This window comes from Neomonachus schauinslandi, chromosome 6, assembly GCF_002201575.2.
Source record: "Neomonachus schauinslandi chromosome 6, ASM220157v2, whole genome shotgun sequence".
Lineage (NCBI taxonomy): Eukaryota > Metazoa > Chordata > Mammalia > Carnivora > Phocidae > Neomonachus > Neomonachus schauinslandi.
Genome location: NC_058408.1, coordinates 67,836,237 through 67,847,091, shown reverse-complemented (window position 1 = coordinate 67,847,091; position 10,855 = coordinate 67,836,237). Strand labels below are relative to the sequence as shown.

General features: G+C 43.8%; 1 protein-coding gene across 1 annotated transcript in view; it reads left to right on the top strand.

Annotated features, from left to right (window-relative positions):
• Nucleotides 1-10,090, top strand: part of FBXO28 (F-box protein 28) — a 27,218-nt gene extending 17,128 nt beyond the window's left edge. The window contains exons 4-5 of the mRNA XM_021679490.1: nucleotides 5,193-5,388; nucleotides 7,659-10,090. Of these exons, the coding sequence (XP_021535165.1) occupies nucleotides 5,193-5,388; nucleotides 7,659-8,053 (591 nt within the window). The 3' untranslated portion in view covers nucleotides 8,054-10,090. The remainder of the gene's footprint in view (nucleotides 1-5,192; nucleotides 5,389-7,658) is intronic.
• Nucleotides 10,091-10,855: the final 765 nt, after the last annotated feature.

Sequence of the window (10,855 nt, the reverse complement as noted above, 5' to 3'; positions counted from 1 at the left end):
CCGCCACCAGGGCACCAGCTCAGGACAGCTCCTCACTGCAGCCCTTCCTGTGTTCTCAGCAGCAGAGCCATCGGGAAGGAACTTCGTGCCCAGCCTCACCTGTAACGCACACCTGTACCCGTCCCTCTCCCTCGTCACTGCTCTCTTCTTAGATGCGTGAAATACTTCTTCTGATCCTCAGAGCACGTTCACATTCACAGACTCCTTTCCTTTCCACACAGCTGTGGAAGGTCTAGTCCTGTTCCCTTGGTAAGAAAACTGAGGCTCAGCCAGCAGGTAGGTTTGACAGGAGTTTTGCACCAGCCTGCTGATTTTTCCTTAATAGTACCTGTGTCTTCACAAAAACTCACCCGAAGTTTTCTTCTGTAAACCTAAAACACAACCCCACAAAAAAAAAAAAAAAAAACAGAAATGATTTTTGTTTTTATTATCACACTTAATTCATCTTAGATTACTTTGTTTCTTAAAAGTGCCATCTTTATAGCTTATATTTTGCCTAAAACAACAAACACTGTATACTCAGAATATTACCCTTTTTTTCTTTCTTTCTTTTTTTTTTTTTTTTTAATTAAGTAATCTCTGAGCCCAACTCATGACCCCAAGATCAAGAGTCGCCTGCTCTGGGGCTCCTGGCTCAGTTGGTTAAGCGTCTGCCTTCGGCTCAGGTCATGCTCTCAGGGTCCTGGGATCTAGTCCTGCATCGGGCTCCCTGCCCAGTGGGGAGTCTGCTTCTCCCTCTCCCACTCCCCCTGCTTGTGCTGTCTCTCTCTGACAAATAAATAAGATCTTTAAAAAATAATACTATAATTCTTTCTCAGTGTAACATATAATCTTGATCTGGTATATAATTTCTATATTAGGTTATTCTTGTGTTGTCCCAGTTCCTGCTTCTGGATTTTACTTAAAAGTTCAGGAACTTTCAGGACGCCTGGGTGGCTCAGTTGGTTGGGTGTCTGCCTTCGGCTCAGGTCGTGATCTCAGGGTCCTGGGATCGAGCCCCGCATTGGGCTCCCTGCGCAGCGGGAAGCCTGCTTCTCCCTCTCCCACTTCCCCTGGTTGTGTTCCCCCTCTCGCTGGGTCTTTCTCTGTCAAATAAATAAACTCTTTTAAAAAAAAAATTCAGGAATTTTCATACTTCAAAGAAGAACTCATTTTTATAGTTTTGGTAGAATTCATGTCTATAGTAAACATTTCATTCACAGATTACTCTTTCACAAGCTGCTTAAGTGAACCTGGGTAATATCAACATTATAGTTTAAATTAGAAGGCCTGATATGTATCAGAATTTTGGAATTTTAAACTAATACTTGGGAAAAAGCATTTTTAAAATTATTCCCTGGGGCGTGTGGGTGGCTTAGTCGCTTAAGCATCCGACTCTTCGTTTTTGCTCAGGTCATGATCTCAGGGTTGTGGGATTGAGCCCCACGTCGGGCTCCACGCTCAGCACGGAGCCTGCTTGAGATTCTCTCTCCCTCTGCTCCTCCCCGCTCTAAAAATAAAAATAAAATTATTCTCTGAAAGAGTAGTCAAATTTACTCCTAGAGCCAAGTGATAGGTTAAAGATGGCAGATTAAATACATATTACCTCGGGCGGCTGGGTGGCTCAGTTGGTTAAGCGACTGCCTTCAGCTCAGGTCATGATCCTGGAGTCCCGGGATCGAGTCCCGCATCGGGCTCCCTGCTCGGCAGGGAGTCTGCTTCTCCCTCTGACCTTCCTCCCTCTCATGCTCTCTGTCTCTCATTCTCTCTCTCAAATAAATAAAATCTTAAAAAAAAAAAATACATATTACCTCGATTTCCTCCCAAAGCTTGCTCTTATAGTAAAGAAGCTAATTTTAAAAAGAAAAAAAAACGGAGACCCCAAGAGTGAAGTCAGGAGAGCAACAGCAACAAATTTGTGGAAGCTGGAAAGTACACGGGCCAGTGGTGGCTGGTTTAGCAATCTGAGGAAGTTAAAGCCTGGACGGGCCGCGGGGAAGCTGGGAGGCAGCGTCCTCTGCACAGCCAGCTCCAGAAAGCTTCAAGCACCGCCGAGAGTGGGGCTAACACGGCAGGGTGGGGCACGGCTCTGCAATTAAACCTACAGGTCCCCTCCAACTCCAGACGGCTGGGTCATTGCCCTCCTGCTGAGTGAAAAACTAGGTCTTACTCACCGAAGGGGTTAAAATGGGGTCTCTGGACACAGAAACCATACGATCACAAGGACATTAAAAGAAAATATGTCTGAAGAATTCAGACTTGTCGGCAGTTTGCCACTGTCAGTCCTGGAAAGGGATCAGCAAACTTTTTCTGTAAAGGGCCAGGTAGTATGCATTTCTGGCTCTGCAGGCCATGTGGTCTCTCTCGGCTCCTCGGCTCTGAGAAACAGCCGTGGGCAGCATGTGGGGAACACACACGTGTGCGCGTGTTCCAATAAAACTTTATTGACAGAAACAGCTGCAGGTCCAGCAGGGCCCCAGCGGCGACCCTTGACCACTGTATTGATATTCCGTCCATCTTCTGTTAGAACTAAAAGGCTGTAGGTGCCCAGTTCACTCGACATTTTTTAAGTCATCTAACAGAAGTCACACTTTTTACAGTAAATTCAGGGTCCGTGTTAGCAGTTCACGCATACTGAAGCAAACGTAAACAGAGGCCAGCTGACTGTTCTGGGAAATATGATGAAGAAAGACACAGTGAGCCCCTTTTCTTAATTAAGGCATTACCAGTGGGCCCTGATAACGCTTCTGTGCTTATTGAAACCCAGTGATTCCCAAAAGTCAGGATTTTCAGTGTAAGTGATTATGCAAGGTCACGAGGCTAGATTTCCCCGAGCAAACTGAAAATCTGAGAACTAGGTTTTGTTGGTTGGTTTTTAATGTTTTGGCCAGGGAGGCAGCAGGAAGAATGGCGGGATGGCATTTTGTAATCTCTTCTCCTTTTTGGGTAACTTCTCGTCTTGATGCAGTTTCACATTTGCACAAAAATTGCAAGAATAGTACGAGGATCTCCCATATGTCTTTCATCCAGATCCCACAGTTATTTACCTTTTGTCCCGCTTGCTTTTATTCTTCTGTAAGTATGTGTTTTATTTTTTTCTGAACCATTTCAAAATAGTGGAGATACTGTGAACCTTTATTCTTAAATATTCTGATGTATTTCCTGAGAAAGGGCATTCTCTGAGCCACAGCGCAGTTACCAAATCAGGAAATGTAACTTTGGTACGATGGCCTCTCTCACTGACAGCCCACATCAGATTTCACCACTGATCGGTGATACTTGTCCTAGCTGCTCTTTTTCTCAGTCCAGACCCCAGGCCACGGTCATGCTAGACTCTGTAACCTCCTTAATGTGGAATACTTCCTGGGCTTCCTTTGTGTAGCTTGATCTTCACTTTTGAAGAACATGGATCCCTTATTTTGAGAAATATCCTTTCGAGTTTATCGAATGTTTCCAAAATGTTGTGTTTTTTGTTTCTTTTAAAATTGATTTTAATATGAAGACGTTCTTAGAAATCAGTATTATTTGGGCACATTTCTTCTTTTTAGTGTGCTTGCCCCAAAGTAAATATATACGGTCCATGAACCTTTAAAATGAAAGAAGAATAATCAATCTGTTCTTGCTGCTGCCCCCTTTCGCGGTGTCCCCACCCTGCCCTCCTTGTCTCCCCCCTACTTTCCTGGCACACCCCCCCCTGCCCCCACCCCTCCTGCCCTCTTCAGTCGTGTCCATGGTATGTCATGTATTACGACGCTGCCGGTTTTAACACGAGCTGCGAGCATGAGAGATGCACTGTATGTGGTCGGTAGCATACTTTGTAAAATATTATCTTAGCACCTCAGGCTCAGGAGGGATTCGGCATGCAGCATATTTGAAAGCTGTAGAAACAGCCATTGAGAGTTTGAGTGACCAGGGGCGCCCGGCTGGCTCAGTCAGTGGAGCGAGCGATCTCTGGGCCCTGGGTTTGAGGCCCACGTTGGGTATAGACATTATTAAAAAGAATAAATAAAACTTAAAAAAAAATAAAAAAGATTGCAGGAATGATCTGCTGAGAAGCAGAAAATCACAAGCTATTAAAAAAAAAAAAGTTTAAGTGACCAGCCTAAGGCCTGTGATCTTTCCAGTAGACCTCAAGACTCATCATGCCCTTACATTCTTGCTGCTAAAGTAATTTTCAGAAAGTAATTAAGCCCACTTGGAGGGTGAAATATTTTTAAAATTGGGTCAACACCATGCTTTCCTAACATGCGTCATTGCCACCCCGAGTCACTCTGAATGGTAGAAGCAGTGCGGGTCGTCTCTCCTTCATCTTGTCCTTCGAGTATAACTTCGGGACGAGGAAAGAGAATGGTTTTAATTTTATTGAAAACGTGGATTATCCCACTTGACTAACATAATCTCTCTATAGTAAAATTTAGAAATGTCACCTTTCCTAATGGAAGACCTGAGCAAATGGAGAGAGAGACCTTTCACACCATTACCTCAAAGACCAAAAACAGTAAAGATAAAAATATGGTACAAGTTAGTTTACAGGTGCAATTTATCAGTTGGTTCTAGGGATTAGAGCTGAGGCCCAAAATGCCTAAGGAAGGTCCGGCTACCATTCCAGCAAGAGGATTAGGACCCAGATGGTCAGAACTTTGTTTCTTCCCCATGTACGTCATGCCTGTGCTTCCCCATTGCGATTACCCTTAAAGTGAAAAGGGGTCTCTCGCTACCCTTTGGTGATAGTGGGAGGGGAGATCCGAGGAGACTTCATCCCAATCCATAGCAGGTTTAAGAGAAACAAAAGCTCCGAGGCCAGAGCGCCTGGTCCCAGAGCAGGAAGTCAGGCTGGGTCCCCGGGGCTTTGGGAAACCGTCAGGCTGGAGTGAAGTGGGTTTGGGTCAGTTTCTGTAGCGGCTTGTACCTCCTTTTTCTATCACCCATTTACACGTGTCGCTCTGTGGTTTCCCTCAGAGCAAAAGCTGGTTTTATTCATCCTGAGTCCTTAGCCCTAGCACCTGATACAGAAAATTTTAATAAATGTGCGTGTGAGGCCCATGAAGGACTATAACAAGCCCAGAGCTGTGCGGGACAGACGGTATTGTCACCAGGGGCCAGCACCTCAGTCCCATCACCCCGGAGGTCTTTACCAGGATCGCACAAGAAGTGGTGAGTCATTTTCTTATAAAAACACAATGGAAAGTGCTAATGAGAACTCCTTGTTTTAGGTGATTGATGAGATTTATCGTGTGTTGAGATATGTCAATTCTACCAGAGCCCCTCAACGAGCTCATGAAGTACTTCAAGAGTTAAGGGATATCTCCTCCATGGCAATGGAGTACTTTGACGAGAAGATCGTGCCCATTCTGAAGAGGAAGTTACCAGGATCAGATGTGTCCGGAAGACTCATGGGCTCTCCTCCAGGTACTCTTGTTGGTGTGTTCAGTGTAAAGTAACATTCAGACACAGTTCCCTAACTTGCTCCCTGCCCCCACACTTAATCATACATCGAGCCCTTTTCTGTGTCTGTAAATAGTATCTGCAACATGATTTTTAAGGACACATTGATCACAAACCATAACTTGTGTCACTGATCTGCTGCTGTTAGGCACATTTGCAGTATTTAAATTATACTTTGAAGAACAATCCCCTGGCTGTATCTTTGTACATATCCGTAACTATTGACATACAATAAATGTATTAGAATTTCTGGGTAAAAAGCCACAAATATGTATGTAGGGGTTTTTTGTTTGTTTGTTTAGGGTTTTTTTGTTTGTTTAGGGTTTTTTTGTTTGTTTTTTGATGTTTCTGACTAGTTAATATCCATTTTGCTAAAACAGAATTATAATATACCAGATAAAACCCAAAAAATTCTTCATGGAATATTCACTTAATTATTTCAGCCCCTAGAGGGTCTGGCTGCTGCTTGGAAAAGACAGGGTACGTAAGGCTGTTTTGAGCCCTATCACTGCTTCTGTGGTAGCTCTTTTGCAAAAGTATATCCGATCCGAGGGGCACCTGGGTGGCTCAGTCAGTTGGGTGTCTGCATTTCAGCGTGGGTCATGGTCCCAGTGTCCTGGGATCGAGCCCCGCATCAGCGTCCTTGTTCTGCGGGGGAGCCCGCTTCTCCCTCTTCTCCCCGCTTGTACTCTCTCACTGTCTCTCCTCTCTCTCTCTCAAATGAATAAATAAAATCTTAAAAAAAAAAAGTACATCCAATCTGAGAGATATGTGCCCAGATTGGTCAAAATATCTTCAACCTTTGCAAATACCTTACATCAGGAAAACCTTTTTTAGTAAGACATTTTGTTCTGTTTGGATGAGTTAGCTCCCTGGGCGTGCTCAGTGGGGTGACCGAGTGGCTGTCTGTAATCGAATCATAAAGCCTATGGCATCTCAGCATTCATACATCAGTAATTTATTGAGCACCTATTATGCGCACAGCACTGTACTGTGTCCTGTGGAGACTAAAAGTAAGTGTAGTACGTGGTGTCCGCCCTCAAGGATCTTACTGTGTCAAAAGGTAAGACATACCCAGGCTCAAAGTTAAATTATCGTTGGCAAGAGAAATATTTTAAAGAAGGGTCCATTGAAATGCCAAATGAGTAGCAGAGACAGGACCTTAAGGAAGATAGAACCATTGTTGACTGGTCTAAGAGTTCACAAGAGGTAAGAATTGATCCAAGCCTTGATGTGTTAGTGGAAATGAGATAAAGGTAAGCAGAGAGAGAAGGAACAATGCGTCAGTCCAAGAAAATATTTATATGTATGTACAAGGAGAAAATTGTTACGACGGGTTTAGGGTAGGAATGGATCCATCTAGTCCTTTTAGAAAACCTTTAAGAGATAACATTTTTTAGGGTGCCTGGGTGGCTCAGTCGTTAAGCATCTGCCTTCAGCCCGGGTCATGGTCCCAGGGTCCTGGGATCGAGCCCCGCATCGGGCTCCCTGCTCCGCGGGAAGCCTACTTCTCCCTCTCCCACTCCCCCTGCTTGTGTTCCCTCTCTTGCTGTGTCTCTCCCTGTCAAATAAATAAAATCTTTAAAAAAAAAAAAAGATGTATTTAAAAAAGGAGAGAGAACATTTTTTTAAAAGGACGTTATTGGTTTATGATAGTGATTTTTATGCCAGTGTTACCTTGTAGTATTCCTAAAACAGAATGATTCCAAAGCCGTCTTTCTGCATCACCCCAGAACTTCTTCATGATCATCGTGTGTGATGTAACCCACTTTTTGATGGTATCCATGTTTGGCTAACGTGGAAGCTCTTGTATAGAGCTAAGTGTAGAGAGAATTTAAAAACATGATAGATCTGTGCTTCTAACTCGAATGTTTACATTTGCTCGTGTGAAAGAAGATAGAAAATAGTTCTATTCTAGTTTTACTGCTTGTGTTTTCTTAGTAGGTCTTAAAAATGTTCTCCAATGTTTTAGAACCGGTTGATGCCGCTAAATGTCCTTCTCCATTTCCTGGTGATCCACCCATTGGCACATGAGCCCAAGCATCGGAATTCAGACTCATTTACTGTTAAGACAGGGGTGTCTGATTAATGCATTCAACCAAGTAGATTGCCAAGAGAAAATTATCGGAAGTGATTTTAGAAGGATATTCAGTTTCAAAAGAAGTTTAATGAAGTATTACCGGTAGTGAGACATTTTAAGTGATTAATGACCATTTAAAACCATTTCTCCGCAGTTCCGGGACCTTCTGCAGCCCTCACAACAATGCAGCTCTTCTCTAAGCAAAACCCTTCACGACAAGAGGTTACCAAACTCCAGCAGCAGGTTAAGACAAACGGTGCCGGTGTGACTGTTCTCAGGCGTGAAATTTCCGAGCTTCGCACCAAAGTGCAGGAACAGCAGAAGCAGCTTCAAGACCAGGACCAGAAACTGCTAGAGCAGACCCAGATCATAGGCGAACAGAACGCGCGGTTAGCGGAGCTGGAGCGCAAACTGCGGGAAGTCATGGAGAGCGCGGTGGGAAACTCCTCAGGGGCTGGGCAGAACGAAGAGTCTCCTCGGAAACGGAAAAAGGCAGCTGAAGCCATAGACTCCCTTAGGAAATCTAAGCGTCTCCGGAATAGAAAGTAAAGGGGGGGAGGGTCCTGGCTCCAGAGGAAGACGTGGCTTTAGCAGCTGAAGCAGTTACGCACCTCAGGACGCCCCGGAGGCTTCTGGTCTTTCAGAAAGAACACAACTTCAGCTTGAACTCTTCACAGTTGGGACAGTCTTCTCCCGCTTCTCCTGGTTGAACTGATGCACAGAACCTTTTTACTTTGCAATAGATTTGTACTAACCAGACCTGTCCTATCATGTTTTGAGGAGTTAACTTTTTTTCTGTGCAGATAATGTTTAAAGTAAGTTTATTTGTTCTTGCATATATGCACATTACAGAAAGATCTGAAACAAACCAGTCTGGACAGACTAGGAGTTAAGTTGAATACAGAAAATGTCCTGTTTCACTTGAAAGAAAAGACCTACTTTTTAAATGGACAGTATCTTGTTTTAAAAAAAAAAAAAAGAAAAAGTTGACTTTTTGTTATAAGTGACCTTTGTCTGGAATGTCTGAAAAGTAGTAAATGCTTTTTGGTATCGAAGTAATGGGTAACTAAAACGGACTTCCATAGTGTTGACTGTAGGAGGGGCCTCTACAGTATTGACTATATATTTTTATAAACTACTGGCAAGGGACTTATCCAGTTGTTCTACACATGTTTTCAGTTCTCTTCTGGGGCCACGCCCTGCATTTGCATGGATGCATGCACGCATCGCCTAGTCAGCTCACGTAAAAAGCTCTTGCACTGGTATTGACCTTGAACCTCTCTACTTCTCCACTTTCTAGAGCAGCGTTAGTTTATTTGAGCGCCTAACATCTTCCACCACCACAACAGCTTGCCTCCAGGGAGGGATTAGTCCTTTTGTCCTCCGGTTTTAGGGGAGCGAGGGAGCATTAAAGCCCATCGCTTTCTCTGTTCTCTGTAGGGTTCAGGTACAGTAGCCAAGGCAGAACCCCGAACTCCAAGGCTCTGTCAGTGTTGGACCTCTGGGGACTGGTAGTGGCCCTTACTCACCACCACGTGTGTTCATGGATCAGTGTGATCACCACAGGTGTGAGCAGGGGACCCAGCTTATGGGATGCAGTTTTGCCATTGAAAGAAAGCTCATTGAAGAAAATCCTACTATGAAAAAGCATTTTGATCATTTCATTTCTGGGGGATGACCTGAGGGAAGCTTTTAAATATTAATTTCAAGCTTTCCTTATCCTACAACTTTAAACAAAAGCTTTAATTTCGTTTGCACTCCTGTTTTGAGCGTGTAACTGGAAAAGCATGTCTTGCACTGTTCACACTTCTAAGCGGTCACTTTAACAACCTCCAGATTGTGTGCAGTGGTTTCTTTCCCCACTTGTATATTTTTGAGACCTTCAACTATTACGGTCCTCGTTTTATGTTAATGTACTAAATTATGTAGTTATTATTTGACTGATAAGTTCTTTTATCAACTGTCAACAACTGTTGCCTTGGGCTTCAGTTCTTTAAAATAGGTTTAGGTGTAATATAGAAAATTATCCCTGTCCAGGTGGGAGTTTGACACCTGCATAAAACCTAAGGTTTTGGTAAGTACCTTAGTTGAATAAAAGCACAAGGTTACCGCCCTTTTTACCCGTCCACCATGACACGGTTATCCATCCTTTAACCTCACCAAACAAAACTTTTTCTTACCCATTTTTAAGATTGTCCTTCCATAATACTGTCCTTAGATTTTGATCAATTCTCTGTCTGACTTGGAAACTCCATTTACAATGTAGTATGTTTTCAATGAAAAAACAACAAAAAAACCCACCATATAACATCCAAGTGTTTCATGGTTTGTTGGGAAGGTAATTTGAAAATAAACAATTTCCAAAAAACATTTGTCAGCCAAGGTCATCCATAAAAGTCCCCGTCTGGAACTTGTTTTCTTGGCAGGTGTCATTTTTGTAATCCTAGGATTTAGCCATATTGTCCTAACTCTGGAGCAGGCCTACTGGAATACTCATGGCCGTGAATAGTCTGCCTTCCCAGTAATGGGAAGACTCTATTTAGAGTAACCAGGTAACATGTTTACAGGTTTACAAAGTAGGATCCTTACGCATCAAAGGGATACAACCTCAGATGATGAGCAGTTGTTCATGAATTATTTAAAGTTCCTGGGTTACTTTTTAAACTACACCTAGACACCCTAAATGTATGTAGAATCTTCCATTAGTTAGCATGAGTATTTGGCTTTCGTAGGAAGCATCCACACTATCAGAAGGTAGATTTTCTGTTTCAAAATCCACACTTACACAGGATTCGCTCGTAACTGTCCAGAAGGCCCATGAGTTGCACTTGTTAATGCACGAATGTTCCGTAAGGGTAGGAGAAGAAAGCACTACAGTTCAGTCGTCTGTTTAAGTCTTAAATCTGACCTAAGACATCTTGCTAAAAAACACGTTAGGCTATGGCCTTGACCGATTTGATAGCTATTACACTTGCTTTGGGATAGCATAGTGGCATTTAGGGTTCAACAGATCACAAATTATTTGCATCCGCTAAAACCGACATGCCACGGGAAGGTTGCAGACTAGCCTCCCAAACGGGAACCATCTTGCCCGGGGTTAGACACCGGCGGCTTCAGTGTCATGTTGTCCTGGAACGAGATGCCATGAGTTCCTCGAGTCCTCTTCCCTTGGCTGTTTCTCAGAGGAGGCTTCTCTGTGTTAACGGGTCACTCCCACTTGTGACTCGATTATGGCGCAGCGCCCGCGACACAGACCCGAGGGGAAGAGGCGTCAGGAACGAGGGGGACTTGCCCCCACCTCACCCACCCAGGGCCCCCCGCGTCTCTCCCACATGGACTCGGCTTGGTTTT